The 20,084-nt window shown below is 36.3% G+C and overlaps 1 protein-coding gene across 1 annotated transcript in view; it reads left to right on the top strand.

Moving 5' to 3' along the window:
- The first annotated feature begins 1,361 nt into the window (after window positions 1-1,361).
- Cfap44 (cilia and flagella associated protein 44) overlaps window positions 1,362-20,084 on the top strand; it is a 66,521-nt gene continuing 47,798 nt past the window's right edge. Inside the window, exons 1-8 of the mRNA XM_042676865.1 lie at window positions 1,362-1,416; window positions 7,240-7,386; window positions 7,905-8,052; window positions 11,993-12,155; window positions 14,027-14,129; window positions 15,238-15,454; window positions 17,711-17,825; window positions 18,585-18,749. Coding sequence (XP_042532799.1) covers window positions 1,362-1,416; window positions 7,240-7,386; window positions 7,905-8,052; window positions 11,993-12,155; window positions 14,027-14,129; window positions 15,238-15,454; window positions 17,711-17,825; window positions 18,585-18,749 — 1,113 coding nt within the window. The remainder of the gene's footprint in view (window positions 1,417-7,239; window positions 7,387-7,904; window positions 8,053-11,992; window positions 12,156-14,026; window positions 14,130-15,237; window positions 15,455-17,710; window positions 17,826-18,584; window positions 18,750-20,084) is intronic.

The raw sequence follows: 20,084 nt of genomic DNA, 5'->3' as shown, positions 1-20,084 counted from the left end.
CTTAATATTTCTCATAGTTTCTAGGAAAAACATTTAGACAAAGCACTGCCCTCTCCGAAATCAAGGGAAGTTGTCATTGTAATGTCACCACAAGAAAGCAGATAGACCCTCTAGTGAAGAGTGTTAATCCTGTTGTACTCATTGCCAGACCTGTATCACGTTTGCTTTGGATACATTCATCTGTCTTCAGAGAGCAGAAAGTGTAATCATACACAAGTTTGATTAAGTCTCATGTTACTTTTATCCGTAGTTCTCTCTTCATTCCAATTATGGCGAGGAGGTGATGTAAAGTTTAATTAGTTATGTTCTAGCACTGGAATTCATACCTAAGTTTAGCTACCAAACAGATCCAAAAAAGAACTTATTCTAATCTGCTTGCCAGTCCTTCCGTGGAAGAATGTGTAGGAAACGTCGGACTTTTCAATGACAATCAGTTGTCATAGAAAGGAGACATAAACTTCATAGGGAAGCCTAGAGACAGTTTGATAATCTACCTTCCTCCTCTTCATAGTAGTCACTGTCCTGCTAGGTTAGTTGGCTGTACTAAACTCTTCTTGATGCTGAGGTCTAACATACTTTTTCCCCTCCAAGCCTGTCCAGCCCCTATGTACCAACATGTCTCAAATATCTCTTTTCTGTTACATGTGCCCACAACAGTTCTTCTTTCTATTTCATTTCATATAGCGATCACAATTTTTCATTATTGAATACCTATATTTTTAAAAGCTTCATAAAGTTAGAGGCCATATTTCCCTGACTCAGTCTGGTAGTTTAATGCCCAACAGAAGGTTAAATTGAAGTTAGTAAAACAAAGGCAATTTGGTCATGAACATTAGCAGAGACAGAGGGTTTGTTTTAGTGGTGTCCATTTTAGGAAAAGATGCATGGCAAAGTGTGTTTCAGTTGTAGATTTCTGGAAACCCAGGATACTAAGTTTCCCTGGAAAAAGGGAATCTGGGATTACAACTTGCTGTTTTGCAGAGGTCCTGAGGATGGCTGCACTCTTCTGATGACTCATCCTAGATACCATGCAACGCAAGATGAGCAACACAAGTGATGCGTGGTGCTATTAGAATTTGTTAAGGGGATGGCATGTTAATTTCTATTTTTACCAAAATTTCCCTTTCTCGATCTCAATGTTGCATTGATAGGAAACATGAAGGAACCCAGTGATCCAGATCCTGTTGGGGGGAGACCAAAAAGCTCAAAGAGTGAGGACAGGTCTTCTCGGTGTAAGTAAAGATGATCATTTTGTACATTATTAAATTTAGGTGAAATGTTTTCAAGAGTATGTATCCTTGTTTATAGAACAGAAATGGTTTGCTTGTTTAATTTTCTTACACAATCCTCAAGGTCCGTAAATGGAGTTTGTGTTCGAATCATTCATCACCAGTTCCTGGCACACAGAAGTTGTCTGTATGTTAGTAATGATCCATTCATACTTCTCATCTAGTTCTCTGTGAGGTTTACTGAGTCTTCTGCATTCTTCACATTAGTCTTCAGCCTTGTACCTATCTTTCAGCTTCATGTCACATCTACTAGGTAACTGATATACGCACTAGTTCTTCCTTTTTTTCCCTCAAAATATTGTGTTGCATTGTCATATCCCTGTCAGCTTTCTCCATCTTTTATCTGCTTGACTTTGTGTATTTTAATCAGACTATGTTGGCTTATAGCTGCACCCACGTCTATTCCCATCCCCAGTCCCTATTCCTTCTTTTTATTTTTATATTGTCAAGGTGATGTACAGAGGGGTTACAGTTACATAAGTAAGGTAATAAGTACATTTCTTGTCAAACTTCTTACCCCCTCCTTCATTTTTTCTCCTACTTTCCCTCCCACGCAATCTCACCCCCCAAGTTGTACAGATCATTTCCAACGCATTGTCTTGTGAATTTCAATGTTACATTAGTCCCCTACCCCTTGTCCTTTGTCTCACCATCCTGTTGTTTCCCTTCCCTTCCCTAATTCAGATAAGTGTATATACAATACCAGTGTACCAAAATCAAATACAGTGACAACAGGGGATATATCATAGGGTGAAGAACATACAAAAGAAACAAAACATCACATAGTGCATTAAAAACAACAACAAAGAAAAACCTCTGTGTCCATATCCTGGAGTTCATTTCGCTTAGCATCATCTCATCTGGTCATATGTACAGAGCCATGGAGCTATCCTGCTCATCTGATAAAACTATCCTAGATGTTTACTAATTATTGCAAATAAGATAAACTATGGGACCTGTATTTCTTTGGGTCTGGCTTACTTCACTTAATATGATTTTTTCCAAGTCTTTCTATTTCCTTACAAATGGGGTGGTGTCATTCTTTCTGATGGAAGCATAGAATTCCATTGTATATACCGTATTTTCGTTTTTAATATATATTTTTATTGTAAAGATACTGTACAGAGAGGTTACAGTTACATCAGTAAGGTAAGGAGTACATTTCCTATTGAGCATTGTTACTCCCTCCTTTGTTTTCCCCTACCTTCCATTCCCTCTCCACCTCCCCAACTCCTCCCCCCCCTCATTCCCCCATCCCCACCCCAAAGTTGTAAGGTTCATTTTCAACATAGTGTCTGTACATTTCATTGTTACAATGGGTCAACCTGTATCCTTGTTTCAGCATTTTCTTATTTCTCTTCCCCTCTCCAAATTAGAAAAAATGTATATACAAGATACAGGACACCAGAATCAAATACAGTGAAAACAGGGGTTATACCATGGGGGAAGAACATATAAAAGAAACAAAAAAATCATATAGACATTATAAGTACATTAAAAACAACAGCAACAAAGATAAAACCTCTTGTGTCCCTATCTTTGGGGTTCATTTCACTTAGCATCATCTTATATCGTCATATTTACATAGCTTTTGACCTTTTCTGCTTTTCCTAGACATATACTAGCTAATTGCAAATAAGGGAAACCATGAGACCTATGTTTCTTTGGGCCTGGATTACTTCACTTAATATAATTTTTTCCAAGCCTTTCCATTTCCTAACAAATGGGGCGGTGTTATTCTTTCTGATGGAGGCATAAAATTCCATTATATATAATATTATATATTATGTATATTATATATTATATTATATATATCACATTTTCTTGACCCATTCATCTACTGAGGGGCATCTGGGTTGGTTCCATATCTTAGCTATGGTGAATAATGCTGCGATAAACATAGTTGTGCTGGTAGCTTTACTATGGCCTTGTTTGTGATCATTTGGGTAAATGACCAGAAGTGGGATTGCTGGGTCATAAGGGAGGTCTATGTGTAATTTTTGAGGAACCTCCATATTGCTTTCCAGAGTGGTTGAACAAGTTTATACTCCCACCAACAGTGCAGTAGGGTTCCCTTTTGGCCACATTCCTCCCAGCACCTGTTGTTATTAGAGTTCTTGATTATAGCCATTCTAACTGGGGTGAGGTGGAATCTCAATGTTGTTTTGATTTGCATTTCTTTTATGGCCAGAGAAGTTGAGCATTTCTTCATGTGTCTATTGGCCATTCTTATTTCCTCTTCAGAGAAGTCTCTCTTTAAGTTTTAGCCCACTTATTAATGGGCAGTTGTTTCTTTGAGGATTTATTTTTTGAATTCTAAGTATATTTTGTGGATTTTTTTTTTTTTTGGTCAGTCGTAGGGCTTGAACTCTGGGCTTGGGCGCTGTCCATGCGTTCTTCGGCTCAAGGCAAGCGCTCTACCGCTTGAGCCACCACGCCACTTCTTTAGTGGTTTATTGGAGATAAGAGTCTCACGGACATTCCTGCCCGGGCTAGCTTTGAACCGCAATCCTCAGATCTCAACCTCCTGAGTAGCTAGGATTACAGGCGTGAGCCACCGGTGCCAGGCTTCTAAGTACATTTTGGATATGAGGCCCTTATCCATTGTATAACTGGTGAAGATCTTCTCCCAATCTGTGGGCTTTCTATTAATCTTACTAGCTATGTTCTTTGCCATGCAGAAGCTCTGCAGTTTCTTGCAATCCCATTTGTTCAATCTTTGTTTGATTTATTGTGTTTCTGAGTCTTTATTAAGAAAATTTGGCCCTGTGCCAAGGAGCCCTAGAGTTTCTCCTATTCCTTCCTGTAATGTTTTCAGGGTGTCTGCTTTTACTTTGAGGTCCTTGATCCATTTGGAATTGGTTCTGTTGCAGTGTGATATATATAAGGATCTAACTTCAGTTTTCTACAGGTGTTTAGCCAATTTTGCCAGCACCATTTACCGAAGAGACTGAAAGACTGTCTTTCTTCCATCCTATTTTTTTGGCTCCCTTATCGGAGATTAGGTAGCTATAGGCCTGCAGTTTAATTCTGACTTTCAGTTCTATTCTATTGGTCCTCAGGTCTGTTCTTGTGCTAGTACCAAGCTGGTACTGTCTAAAGCTTTGTAATAGACTTTGAAATTTAGTGTTGATATTCCTCCTGCTAAGGATTGTTTTTGCTATTCGGGGGTCTTTTATTGTTCCATATGAATTTTTGGATTGCTTCTTCTATCATTGAAGAATAGGGCTGTGATGTTGATGGCTATTGCTTGAATTTGTTGATAACCTTTGGCAGTATAGCCATTTTCAGGATGTTAATCCTCCCAATCCATGAGCATGGGAAGTTTTTCCACTTTCTTAGTTCTGCTTTAATGTCCTTTTTCAGGTTTTTAAAGTTTTCATCATAGAGATCCTTCACTTCTTTGGTTAATTCCTAGGTATTTTATTTTTTGTGGGGCTATTACAAAAGGAATTGCTTTCCTGATTTCAGCCACACTTTTCTCATTATTGGCATACAGAAAAGCCATTGATTTTTTTTTTTTTGCCGGTCATGGGGCCTGAACTCTGGGCCTGGCTGCTGTCCCTCAGCTCTTCAGCTCAAGGCGAGCGCTCTACCACTTGAGCCACGGCACCACTTCCAGATTTTTTCTGCTTATGTGGTGCTGAGGAATTGAACCCAGGGCCTCATGTTTACAAAGCATGCACTCTATCGCTGAGCTACCTTCCCAGCCCCAAGCCATTGATTTTTGAAGGTTGATTTTATACCCTGTGACTTTGCCAAAGTTTCAGATCAGCTCAAGTAACTTAGGAATGGAGTCCATGGGGTTCTTTGAATACAAGATGATGTCATCTGCAAAGAAGGAGAGTTTTACTTCATCTTTCCCTATTTGGATCCCCTTTATGTTTGCCTCTTGTCTTATTGCTGTAGCTAGGCATTTTAATACTTGAAGAGTAGAGAAAGGGTGGACAGACATCCTTTTCTCATTCCTGAATTTAGAGGAAATGGCTTTAGCTTTTTGCCATTAAGTATAATGCTAGCTGTAGGTTTGTCATATACAGCCTTTGTTATATTGAGGAATGTTCCACAGATTCCTAGTTTCTCCAGAGCTTTCATCATAAAGGGCTGTTGGATCTTGTCAAGTGCTTTTTCTGTATCTATTGAGATGATCCTATGGTTCTTATCCTTGTTCTTGTTGATGTGATGAAGTACATTAATTGACTTATGTATATTGAACCAGCTTTGCATCCCTGAAATCTATTCCTTCTTAACTTATCCTGAAGTCAATATTTTATCTATTTTTTTCTTATTGTCTATTTTTATTTTATCTAGGCATATCTTATTCCTAGGCATAACTTCAGAGAGAAATACTCATATCAGAGAACTTTACAACAAATGATTGGGTCTTGTTTTTTAATTTGTGTATTTTGATTGGAGACTTGCAACTGTTGGCTTTTAGAGTTATTATTGAAAGATAGCACTATCTGTCATATTGTTGCTTTTATAATTTTTCCCCTAATCCATATTTGTTTTAGACATACCTAGTGAAATTTAGTCTTACCTGGATATTTTCTTGGTTTCATCCATGTTCCTTTTCTGTGCTTAAATTTGTGGTTGTCAGTTTAGTTTTTGTTTAGCCTGGAAGGTTTGTTATTCCTCTTTCAATTTTTTTTCTTTGTGATACTGTGATTTGAACCTGGGCCTTCATGTTTGCTAGGTAGATGCCCTACTGCTAAGTTATGCCTCTAGCCTTATTTATTTATTTGTCAATTGTGAGGTTTGAACGCAGGGCCCGGGAGTTCTGAGCTTGCCCAAGTCAAAAATCTCTCCTTCTCCACCACCATATCTGGTGACTGTCTCTCCTGTTTTGCCTTCTTCTCAGTATGCAGTGTAGGAAATAGACTGGAATTTACAACAAATTTACTTTCTCATTTTGTAAGCTTATAAGGCTGATCAAAAAAAGTAATTCCTTAAAATGTGTTTGTGACTTTAACTAAGTATCACTATGTCACAATACTGTGAAATTTGTGGAATTTATGTAATCACTTAATCTCAATAAAAAATTATATAAAAAAAGTAATTCCTTAAGGAAATGTACTTTTGTTCTTTTTTAAAATTGTTTTTAAATTGTTATTTATTTTTGTAATTTGCATTTTTTTATTGTAAAGATACTGTATAGAGAGGTTATAGTTACATGAATAAGGTAAGGAGTACATTTCCCTTTGAGCATTGTTATCCCCTCCTTTGTTTTCCCCTATCATCCTTCCCTTCTCAACTTCTTCCTCCCTGCTCCCAGGCTGTAAAGTTCATTTTCAACATAAGATCTTGTACATCTCATTGTTACAATGGGTTAACCTGTATCCTTATTTCAGCATGTTGTTATTTCCTTTCCCTCCCAAAATTAGAAAAATGTATATACAAGATGCAGGACACCAGAATCAAACACAGTGAAAACAGGGGTTATACCATGGGGGAAGAACATACAATAGAAACAAAAAAAATCACAGAATACATTATAAGTACATTAAAAACAACAGTAACAAAGATAAACCCTCTTGTGTCTCTATCTTGGGGTTCATTTCACTTAGTACCATTTTATATGGACATATGTGGATACCTTTTGGCTTACTAGTCTGGTAAGGTTATCCTAGATGTATACTAGTTATTGCAAATAAGGGAAACCATGGAACTTATGTTTCTTTGGGTCTGGTTTACTTCACTTAGTATAAGTTTTTCAAAGTCTTTCCAAGGAAATGTGCTGTTTACCTGACTTATGTAACTGTAACCTCTCTGTATATCATCTTCATAATAACAATAAAAAAGTGAAAAAAGTAATTCTTCAAGGAATTTTTAAGTATGGAAAGTTTAAATTTGGAGTAGAAATGGGAATTTTATTTACTTAGAAAATAGGAAAATATTTGATTGCAAATTTAGAAATTAAAACACCTAAAGATAAATTATCTTTTAATAGCTCATACAAAAGAAGTTTCAGAAGATGCCACTGACCTAACCCTCACTGAAGGTGATGAATCATATTTGGAGGATGATGAGTCAGATATAGAAGATACGGAAGGAAGTACAAGTTCAAATGAAGAGGATTATGTGGGAAGTGGTAAAAGTAAGTGTTGTCTTTCTTTTTGTACATATAATTGCTTTAAATATAAATTACCCAGACAAATCTACCAGTTATACAGTGAAGGAAACTTTTGCAGAATGTAGGTATTTGTGCAGATGAAAGGGAACACGTTGCACATATTGTGGGAGAGTAGTTTAGTAGCCTTGAATTTGTATATTCCATTTCTAAGAACCATGTATGTTACTCTTGTACTTGATCTTTTGGGGACTGAGATGATCTAGGGAGGGTTCCATCCCAGATTAGTTAGAGTTCTTCAACTCTACTTTGGGTCTGATTGACATTATTTTCTTCTTTTTTACACTGTTGAAATTATGACCCAAGCTCAACATTTACCTCTGACATATACCCAAGCATGTTGACTCTTCTTGTGCTCATGTTCATACTCTAGCTAGTAGTATTTACTGCTAGTACATGGCAGGCTATGTACATTCTTCCTGTCTTTAGGAACTACTTAGGAATCAGCAAACACTGTTCTTAGTCAAAATATTTTAATGTTTTAGCATCTCAGGAGCCTCCTGCAGCTGTGGATGAAGAGGAGGAAACTCAGAAGAAAATATCAGAAAGCTTTTTCTATGATTACGCAGATCTTGTTTCAGTTCCTTTTGTGACTCCAGATTCGACCATACCACTGGATATTCTCTTACTTCAGTATCCACTGCAGCGATATAAGTATACTTTGGCAATGGTTGTTTCTTAGATTAGAGATGGGCAAACTAGAGCTTATGTGGTAAATTCAGCCTCCATCCTGTTAAATAAAGTTTCAGTATAGTAAATTATGCTCACTCATTTACATTTTGTCTGTGATGGTTATCACACTGCAAGGACAGAGTTAAGTAGTTGTGATAGTAACCATCTGACTTTCAGGGCCTAAAATATTTACTATTTAAAAAATTATTATTATAAAGGTGAAGTACAGAGGAATACAGCTACATATATCATGTAATGACTACATTTTTGGGGGGACAATGTCATCTCTTCCCATGCTTTCTCCAAGTTACTTTTTTTGTTTTATAGAAAAAGTTTACCAACCTTTGTATTAATTAATTCTAAACATCTTGGCCATTAGAATATTTGAGATAGACATGCATGACCTTAAACTTAAATTTAGATTTTATCATATGCCAGTTAACCGTATAAGAAATGACAGTCTTGGATATTCTTTGCACAGATGGAAAAAGCTATGGTTTATGAGGCCTGCTGTGAAGGAGGCTGTTAGCTACCATTTACTTCCTCTATCAACCTGGCTTTCCCTTGCCAATACCTGTCCAAAGAGATGATTTCTTTTCTTGAAACACTGATATGGCTATTGCCAAATTTTTTTTAGTACCTTCACATTATCAACTGCATTAACAAAGCAGAAAATGCTGAAACTATAGGACACATGTAGCAAGTTTTAATTGGTTTGGAAAACAAGACTCTGTGAAGATAGGTAAAAGTGAGGATGACTGACGAGAGGATTTAGTGTTTGTCATCATTTATGATATTAGTTTGGAAGGAGTGTAATTAGAAGACATTTTCTATTATGGTCCTCAGTTTCCCTGCACATGCATAGCAATTATCATCACATGACCTATGCTATTGATGGCCTCTTATAAAAGGTATGATGTGAAATATACTTACTGAGTTCATTTTGATTTTGCATAAAACACATTGGTAATATAATTTCTGACTCTAGATTCAATCCTAGTTGTGACTAGACTAATTCACCTGTAACATTTTGTATATGGAATTTTTTTTTTGTTTTTGGACAAGTTTCTGATAAAACTTGGGCTTTCTCCTAGCATGTAATTTTCATGGCATTGGGGTAGTGTCTAAGATAAGCCTACATGCTTTTTATGAAATACACTGATCCTTTCCTCGCCATAATGTCTTATTTTTTTTTGTGGAGAAAGATTTGAGCTTATATACACTAGAAAAGCTCCAATCATAGTTTTTCACAATCTCCTCTCTGTCTCCAGTACTAGTGACTTGCTGATCCTAGATGGGAGGGTCTGGGTACTAGAGAATACCCCCTACCCAGCAATGAGAGGGTCTTCACTTTTGATCAGATGGATGAGTAACTGGACTCTTTCAGCACCAGAGAAATCACAAGTAGTGTATCTCAATTTTGAACAGTTTCCAATATTATGAGAGCTCTTAAGACCTTGAGTCAAAAATCTGCCTCTTTAGAATGCTTCCCATTGGACTTAGTTCTTTTCTCTGAGGATAGAACAAATGCTACTTCCATATACTATGAGAAATTGGAGGAATCCCCCCATCACATAACCCCTTAGTACTCTTTTAATCCTTGAGCAATCAAATTCATTGACTTCAGCTTTAAAACTCATATCTAGATCAACTGATTTTACATGAACTATGCTATTTATATAGTAACACCTCAACCACAATGTAATTCATAAAAGGCATTAAACTGAACTTAACACATCTCAGGCATAGGGTTTTTCTTTCCTCCACCACCCTGCAAACAAAACTATATATATATATATATATATATATATATATATATATATATATATATATATGTCTCTTGTAAGTTCAGATGTTACATATGTACTACAGTATATCATGCACTGCATTATACAAAGTATGAAGGGAGATGACCCCTGGTGGCTTACAGGATCTTAGCTATTCAGGACCCTTGTGGTTCAAAGTCAATCTGGGCAAGAAAGTCTATGAGACTTAACCACCAAAAAATAAAATAGAGCTATGGTTCAAATGATAGAGTGCTAGCCTTGAGCAACACACACACAAAGCAAATCTTTTAAAAAACCTTGTATTCCTGGGGCTGGGAAGGTGGCTCAGTGGTAGAGCGCTTGCCTTGCATGCCTGAGACCCTGGGTTCGATTTCTCAGCACCACATAAGCAAAAAGAAAAAAGCCGGAACTGGTGCTGTGGCTCAAGTGGTAGAGTGCTAGCCTTGAGCTGAAGAGCTGAGGGACAGCGCCCAGGCCCAGAGTTTAGGCCCCAGGACCGGAACCCCCCCCAAAAAAAACAACTTTGTATTCCTCCCAAACCTCCCCCACCCAAAGAGAATTTAACACAATATTTAAAATAGTTTGGAGTAGTTTTAAAGAGGAGATCCTAGATGGCCAGGAGCAAATACTGAAGGCTCTGAGTCCATGACCTAAAGTTAAGTAGAGACAAGCCAGAAAAGAAAATGTGGAAAGACAAAGGGGCATTGCAGCCCAAGTTACATAGTAAAAATCTAGTCTCAAAGACAAACAAGCAAGGTGGCTCACGCTTATAATCCTAGCTATTCAGGAGGCTGAGATCTGAGGATCATGGTTCAAAGCCAGCCCAGTCAGGAAAGACCATAAGACTCTTATCTACAATTAACTATGTAAAAACCAAAAGAGAAGCTGGGGCTCAAAATGGTAGAGCACTAGCCTTGAGCTCAGGGAGAGCACCCAGATCCTGAGTTCAAGCCTCATGACCGACAAAAAAGTTAAAAGTAATGTCTTTGAAACTTTTTAGTTTCTTATAGATAAGTTAGAACCCTCCCAAATCATGATTTGTTTTCTAAGAGTGCAAGAAATATTATTCATTGATCTTTATCTTTCTTGTAAATGAAGAATCTACATAAATGAATAATATTCTAAATAATATATTTCTTTATACAACATTCCTTTTTTCCATAGGTCTTTCTCATTTAGTTTACTTGTTATATCTTGAATTATATTAGTTTGAACATGACTGTTGTAGCAATATATATTATAACATACTTATATAACTCAACTTTTTTAAGTTTGTATTTTGAGTTAATATTATTTTACTCTACAACATAAACATACACATACATATCCTTGCCTATACACAAGTCTACATTATAGAAACCTTGGACAGAAGATGTTAGTTAATGAGTTACATCTGTATTTATATAGCATATACTTAGCTAACCTTCATAATTGGCATATCTTCAATTATTATAGCAGTTATGTTATCAAGTGCTGTGTTAGAATTTCCCAACATGTCAAAATTTTAAGTATCTTGTCTTTCAAGGACAAAGTATGTAAAACAGTGAAGACCCAGGCTTAATCCCAAATTATAAATTGTGGTTTACTTTTAGTGGGTGCCGAGGAAATGATACCCAAGTAGGAGGTTTAACATTATTTATTAATATAATAGCACTCGTGCTGCTTTCAGGATTTCCTTGGGAAAATTAAAATAGTAACAATCGGTGTATATGAATTTTTACTTAATTTAAAAATAAAATACGTTGGGCTGGGGAGGTGGCTCAGTGGTAGAGTGCTTTGCCTTGCATGCATGAGGCCCTGGGTTTGATTCCTCTGCACCACATAAACAAAAAGAAAAAAGCCGGAAGTGGTACTGTGGCTCAAGTGGTAGAGCACTAGCCTTGAGCTGAAGAACTGAGGGATAGTGCCCAGGCCCAGAGTTCAGGCCCCACGACTGACAAAAAAAAAAAAAAAAAAATTTGGTAATGCATAGAACAATTGTGAGTTTCTGAGTAAAATTCAACTATGTCAACCTCAAATCTTTAATAAGAGTGTGGATTTAAAAATAAACCTGCGTCATCATTTTTCCTATCCTAAGGTGGTTTCACTTGTTTTCCTTAACAACTTTCCCTCAGACATTCTTTTGGTTATGACTGTAGAAAGCGATCCAACTTACAACGTATTGATAGCAATAGTGTGATATACATAGCTGGCAACCAACTGGTATTTCTGAATTTTAAAACTAAGGAACAGACTTATCTGCGAAGTTGCAGTGGTGAAGGAATTGGTGCCATTGCGGTATGCCTTTAGTAATTTAGAAAACAAACTTTGGTAGTATTATGGACCAACCCACGGTAGTGGCTGGTAGGTGCTAATACTATGCCTGGTATTGTGGGATCACGTGACAGGTACAGCCATCTTTAGGGCATTTTCAAACCAGTTATTACAACCATTACCATCATTGGCATTACTTTCATATACTAGGATAATAATACTATTATCCCATTTTGCAGATAGGGAAACTGGAGCCTTAGAAGTTTAGTGACTTCCCCATAGCCATTGTAGGGTTTATTCATAATTAAATTAGTAGTGGAGGTGGATGAGGGGGCTTTACCAGTCTTGCTCTGAGGACTGATGCATAAATATGGAAATGAGAAGGAAGCAAGTGAGGAAAATGTGAGGCTACCCATGATGTGAGGCTAACTATGGGAACAAGACAGGACAAGATGTCTTAAATTCTCCATCTTCAGCATGAGAAGAGGAAAATTTCTTCTCAAGGAGAGCCTGTGAGAAAGTAGGGTTAAAGCATGGACACTGTCTTCTGGAGAAGACATTGAATGTAAAGTTAATAACTTACGAATGTCAGATATCCACGAAAAACACCCAACTCAGCTCCACAGCCATTTCCAATCAACAAAACTCAGAAAGATTAAGAGTTTGCCTGAATATCCATTCAGACCTCTGTGCTCACAGATTCTATGCAATATTTCTTTGTAAATGAAGATCTAGATAGGTATCGTGTCCATTTTCCTTACATCTTGAGATCTACTATTTCTTAGTCTCATTTGCTTCTTGGCTCCAAAATCGAATTGAATCTTATCCTTCACATTTAGCACAAGGCAGTCTGTATGACAGTAGACATTATATTTTTACTCACCTTGCCTTAGTTTATATACTCTTTAATATGATGGGAATGATAATAGGATTTGTGCTTACAAGGTTGATGTGAAATTTAAAGGAATTAATATATGTAAAACCAAGATGAGTGTGTGTGATACAGAGTATGTGCTCAATAAATGTTAGCTGAGTTCAGGGTCACCATTGTCTCACTGTGCTCATCCTTTAAACTCCAGGCTGTTTTAAGTTGAAGTGATGGGAATTTACTTGAGCTGAAGAGGCAGTACAAGGAGGAAGTTAGCCCATGATTGGTATTCTGATCCTCAGAGTGTAGGGAAGAGAAGAACTACGAATTGTGTTGGGTTCAAAGACCTGTGCATTTCTCTCTGTATGAAAGCCAAATTTCTTGTCTTTGGATACACAGTAAGGAGTTACAAAACAGCAACCAAATCAGAATTTTGCAAGTATAATATGTGTGTTGAAGAGCTGATTTTTATAATAGCTTGCTTTTATTTTTTATTTTTTTATGGCTATTTATTCTTCCAGCACATTTGGCTTACCAATGAATAAGAATGAAGGTATAATTCTATGCAACTTACAGGTTATTATTTGAAAGCTGACAACAAGTTGTTCATCATGGACATACTTTATTCATGGCTTGGACACATTGTGTTTTTCTCACTTATATTCCACTTATAGTTTATTACATTTGTCAGAGGCATTATTTTTTAAATCAGGATATAATCTGCTCTGGAATCATGTAGTCCATATTGGTAAGGTTTGAACAAGTCCATAAAAATTCATGTGTTAGAAACTTAGTCACCAATACAACAATGTTGGAAGGATGGAGTAATAAGGAGTGATTAAGGCCTGAAATAATTATGATTAAGGAAAACATTAGTTATAATCATTTTTCTTTTTTGGAACCTCATACTTGTCCAAGTTCTACTATGGGATGGTACAATAGGAAGGTCCTTGCTACATGTAGTATGTATAGGATTATCTTATGTAAAAATTTTCCTTTTAATATTTGTGTGATTCCATTTTTGTAGGTTCATCCATATAAAACTTACTTTGCAGTAGCTGAAAAAGGACATTTTCCAAATATCATCATCTATGAATATCCTTCTCAGAGGCCCTACAGAATCCTTCGAAGTGAGTCCAGTAGTCTCTTTTAAATACTCCATGTGCAAAGTTAGCAACATTCTGAGGCTGATAGGATACTATTGAGAAACAAAACTGGTAGGATATAGAAAAGAAATATATTTCATAGAATTGGCTTGTGTAATTGTGGAACTGATAAGTCTGAAATATGTAGGTCAGAACTTCAGGCTAGAAATTCTTGGGCAGTTTATGGGGAAGACTTCAGGCAGAATTCCTTCTTTCTCAGGGAATCCTCAGTTTTACTTTCAGCTTAACATCTGATTGAAAGAGATCCACCTGATTGTCAAGAATAATTGTGTGTGTGTGTGTGTGTGTGTGTGTGTATGTGTGTACATGTGTATGTCCTGAACTTGGGGCTTTGGGCTTGCTTAGGTTGCTTGTTCATGGCTAGTGCTCAACCACTTGAGCAATGTCTCTAGTTCAGGTTTTGTGGCTTAACTGGAGTTTCCTAGACTTTTCTGCCTGGGCCTGTTTTGAACCACAATCCTCCAATCTCAGCTCCCTCAATAGATAGGATTACAGTTGTGAGACACAGGATAAATTTTTTAAAGTGAATTGTAAAATTATAATTATAATTATAAAATTATAAAAGCCCTAACTATAAGATACGTTAACAGCAACAACTAGTTATTCAATTGAGTAACTGAGTATTGCAGAGTAGGCAAGTTGGCACATTCAATTCACCATCATATTACAGTTCTGTTTTTCATGCAATTAATATCAGTACTTAATTTGTGTTTTTTGGAGTTTTTCAGTGACAAATTTCTAATTGTATATTGGTTGATTATATTTGTATATTGATTTCTCTGTGCTATCGAATATGATTTTCTGTCTGTCCTCTTTCACAAGATGAAATATATTCCTGAACTTTCTCATTCAAAAGATGATGATGACGTCTTCACATTCCTGCTTAATATCATATAATCCCTTTTAAAGTCTCAAAGGTGGTGAATAATTTTGGAATTAATCCTCTAGGGGGAAATTCCTGGTTTTACATTAACACATGTCACTGAGGAACGATTCTTCTCCTTCCCCCATGTGGTTTTGACTATGAAATAAGTGTTTCCTTTATTTATTAGACTCCCATTCATTCTTCCAGATGGGACTGATAATGCGTATGCTTACGTAGACTTTAATGACACCGGGACTTTGTTGGCCTCTGTTGGTAGTTCCCCTGACTACACACTGACCATCTGGAATTGGAAAGAGGAGAAACCCATACTGAGGAAAAAAGCCTTTTCTCAGGATGTTTATAAGGTTACTTTCAATCCTGAAGATGAAGAGCAGCTTACTACATCAGGTTTGGGCCACATCAAGTAAGTTGGGTGATCAATTCAGGTTTGTGTAGCTTTTACAAGGGTATTTTCTAAGAGGCTCTTAAACTTGGAGACATTTTTGTTGTTAAAATGAGAACAAATTCAAATATTGTTTTTAGAATTAACTAACAATGCACTTTTTTTCTAAGTAGACTTGTAAAGTTTTATTTCTGAAGACATCACTGATAAAGGAAGGCTTTAAATTTGGGTCTGCTTCTTTCTCATAGACTTCACCTTCTAAGAATTTCTAATATATGTACATAATGACTAATACATACAACATATAATTGGATATATTAGTTGCACAAAGGAGTTTCAGTGGGATATTTCTATACATGCATTTAATGCATTTTGATCAAATTATTATTATTTGATCATCTATTACGCCTTCTCTCCTCCTTCCTTTAGAAAACATTTGAATGGTTTTAATTATTTCATTTTCTTTTCTTAATATATTTTTATTGTAAAAATGCTGTACACATTATTTTATTTTCATTCAGTATATAACCCTTCCATCGCACCCTCCCTACTCCTAGTTCCCATATCCTGGTTCCCTGTTTTGCACAAGTATCATTCATTTTCTTTTAGGTCTAGATCCCACATATGAGAGAAAGAATACAGTTTCAGTATCTGGCTTATTTTGTTGCTCACATGATGATCTTCAGTTCCACTTCTTTTCTTGCAAATAACATAATTTCTCTTTTGTTGTGATTGTGTATAATGCTCCATCATGTATTTATACTGCATTTTCTTTACTCACTCATTGACTGATGGGTGCTTAGGCTAGTTTCAAATGTGGGTATACAGGTGTCTGTATTGATACCGACCTAGAACTTCTGAGATAATTATGTAGTATTTAACTGTGAGGGGGGAATATTCTGTAGATATCTGTTAAATTTTATCTATGTTTCATTTAACTATGATGTTTTTCCTTGCTGATTTTTTTCCAGATAATCTATTTGTGAGTGAGTGGTATTGAAATCACTTTTAATTTGTTGTGTTCTCTCTGTGCTTTTATTTCCCATAGTGTTTGTAGTATCCCAAGTTCACACTCTTTTCACAATGTCACGCTCTGTTTCCAGGATGGATTGATTTTGTCCTTCTCTATGTTTGTTCCACCTGTTCCATGGACTTGGTTAACATTTTTCTCCCACCAATGCAGGGTTGCCCATAACTCAGTTTACTATATCTATTTAAATGAAATACACTTTAGTCTATCTCTTGCTCAATTTGAACCTGGTCTTTTTATTTTTCAATTGTTAGAAATACAGACTATTTGATCAGATTGTTAATATAATTGAAATGCTCAAGAAATTCAACTAAGTTTAGTAAAAATTTTCCTCTCATTTAGTAAATTGTGTATTTCCTATGAAGTGTATATATGGAGAAAGGAAAGATATGGTATACTTAATTTCATGTGTTTAGTGCTATGAGAAAAACATAGAATACATGGAAGATTTGATAAGGAACCTACTATACTGTGGGACAAAATGTTGGTTTTCTGGGCTTTTGGCTTTATATTACTGCTTACTGATACTTCCCATTATTTAGTTTTGAACTAGTTGGTTAGGCCAAATGTTTTTTTTCTACATAGTATTCATCATTTAGACCATTCATTTGTTTAGATTTAATGTTAATGTTAGCTAATATTTACCCATTGCTAGGCACCGAGAGCTTTGTAAAGTAGTTGTTGTCATGTTGAATACATAAGTAGCTGTTACCATGTTGCATACATAAGTAGTTGTTACCATGTTGCATGAAAATCACTCAAAGTACACAGCTATTAAATTAGAATTGCTTGGACACTACTATACTCTTTAAAACAACACTGTTCAGTAAAACTAACTGCCAAGCTGGTAACATTCTATTGCTGGCCCTGGCAGGAGCCATCAGCCACCTGTAGTTATTGTGTACTTGGAATTGGCTAAACTGACTGAAATACTGAATTATTAATTTTATTCAATGTTAACCACTTTAAATCTGCATTCAGATAGTCACTTGAGGCTGGTAGCTAATGCATCAAGCAGCACATCCCCAAATACAAGATTCAGAAACACAGCTAATTTTTTGTCTGTTTTGCTCATTGTTGAATTTATATTGCCTGACAGGCAGCACACACATACTTACTACTTATTAGCTAGATGAGTGAATAAAACTCTATGTGATTGTGAAGTACACAAATATGTAGGTCCTATTAAATAAAAATAAATAAAAGATATTTGAGGCACACTTAATCTTCTGCGTGTTTATTTGCAGGTTCTGGGGAATGGCTTTTACCTTCACCGGTCTCAAACTGCAGGGGTTACTAGGTCGATTTGGCAAAACAAGCACTACCGATATAGAGGGCTACATAGAACTCCCAGATGGGAAGGTGAGCTCAGCAGTGGTTCTGCAATGATCAGCTTGTGCACCTATGAAAGCATGCTTCTGTGAGAAATACTTTGTATGTTCTGAACATCTCCGGTGAACACTAACAAACTAGAACTAAAGAGGTAATGAATGTTCTTTAGATTACCAACTTCCTTGAAGTTGCCCAAATCCATAAGTATGCACCATTTTCTTTTTGCTAAATAGTTTACACACATAAAAGATATAAGCAGTTTCGTAAACTGACACAGTGACATAGCTGGACTTGCAGATACGCACCACCACACTGAGATAAGTGCCCGACCAACTTTCCAACTGCCCGACTAACCTTTCGCAAAGACTGGCCTATTCATGCTGTTCTCTACCTCCTGAGTGGTTGTGATTATGGGTGTGACCCACCACAACTGGCCTACTCTTAACATTTGATCTAATTCCATGCTTCAGTCACATCCTAAAGAGGAGATATATGACAAATTCTAGTTTATACATGTATGAAAAATTACATGTAGTCTAATCACAATGGTATAGAGATGTGCATAAAGCTAGAAAGAAATGTATCAAGATGTGATTAGTGGTTACATCGGAGCTAGAGGTTTTCATGTCTACATTTTATTTTTCCATATTCAGGCTTTTTGCTTTCATAATCAAGAAAAATAACCTTTTAAAATAACTCTTACACAAAAAGAACTCTTACTATTTGAAGCACACACACATACGTGTGTCTGCTTTAATGCACATTTCTTTCTTTCTCCATTCCTGCAAGGTGCTCTCAGGGTCTGAATGGGGCAACCTGCTGCTTTGGGAAGCCAGTCTCATCAAAGTGGAGCTCTGTCGAACTGGCATGAAGTATTGTCACAACGGTCCCATCAACCAGATCACACTCGATGAGGGTGAAGTGATCACGGCTGGGTCAGATGGATGTGTTAGAGTAAGATTTTTTAAAAATTATCTTTAAGTAGTTGTACAAGGAGTTGCCATTTATGAATATGACACATCTTCATCAATGTCACCCCTTTCAACATTCTCATCCAGGCCCCCCCACCTACCCGCTCCTTCACGTTTCTTAGTTTATAGGATATACCATCGATTCTTGACTGCATTCCCTCCTTCTTCTCCTCCTCACGAAAGACTTTTTTGATACTTGTGCAACTGCAACTTTGTCTAAGACTCAGAGATCATTCAAATGGCTTTGCTAGAGTTTTGATTCTCAAAAATCATCACTTTATAGAGGGGATAAATGATCATTTTGTACCAAGAACAATTCATTTTAAATGAGGCTTTTCAATTTGTTATATATTTTATTACTGGCCTTTCAACCCATGTAAAGGTTTCTACGTCTATAATATTAAATTTAATCTTAGACTTCACACATTGTACTTCTTTTGTCTTGTGATGTATTTACTATTTTTCTAAGATACATATCACCCTGAAAAGTCCAAATACCTAGTCATAGAAAACCTTGAGAAAGGAAGCTAAACATTTCATAGAGGATCTTCACGGACATCAGTAATTTCTAAACTTACTTTTTTTTCCCCTTAAGGCCCCATCTCTTCAATTCTTCACATTGTAAACCCCAGCCTCATCTTGTATGAAAAATATAACCTGTTTCTGGGGGTTAGTCTGCTTCTAAGATCTGGATCTTTCTCCCCTACCTATCAGCTTAATCTCTGTAATAACAACGTCCCAAAGGTCACTTTCCCCAAATCTGAATCGTTCAGTGTAGGATAACATGGAAGGTGTGTCGACAGGTATGTCCAGGGTAAGCTCTGACACTTCATGGAAGTTCTGGATTCCTCTCCAAAGGAACAGCAGCCCTTATCTGAGATAGTATATTGTAAATTGATATTTAATAACAAGCATTTTTCTAATGGTATCACCAGCCTCATCAATTTCCTTTGGTAATTAGAAAGTACACGAATCATTGCGAAAAAGATACACTGCCCTTTCCAAAAGCCTTTGAATGTATAAGAATGAAGCTTACATTAAAACATCTTGCTGAACTATTTGGTCTCTACGTCAGTTTATGTGAGAAAAAACCCCAATGGAAACCTTGAAATAAACTTTGTTTTGCAAGTTAAAATTCTTACACAAGACAGTACTTGCTCACTAAATTGTATTCTTTATAAATACAAAGGAAACTATAATAATTTCTTGTATTTCAATTAAGAATAAGATCTCAGGGGTTGAGTTTTGGCTGGTGTTGTAATTACTCATTGCTAATTTAAATGAAATAAGAAGAAATGATTCTTGAAAAACACCAGGA

This window comes from Dipodomys spectabilis, unplaced genomic scaffold, assembly GCF_019054845.1.
Source record: "Dipodomys spectabilis isolate Male_0828 unplaced genomic scaffold, ASM1905484v1 ptg000032l, whole genome shotgun sequence".
Classification (NCBI taxonomy): domain Eukaryota; kingdom Metazoa; phylum Chordata; class Mammalia; order Rodentia; family Heteromyidae; genus Dipodomys; species Dipodomys spectabilis.
The sequence above is the reverse complement of the archived record's forward strand: the minus strand, read 5'-3'. Positions and strand labels throughout refer to the sequence as shown.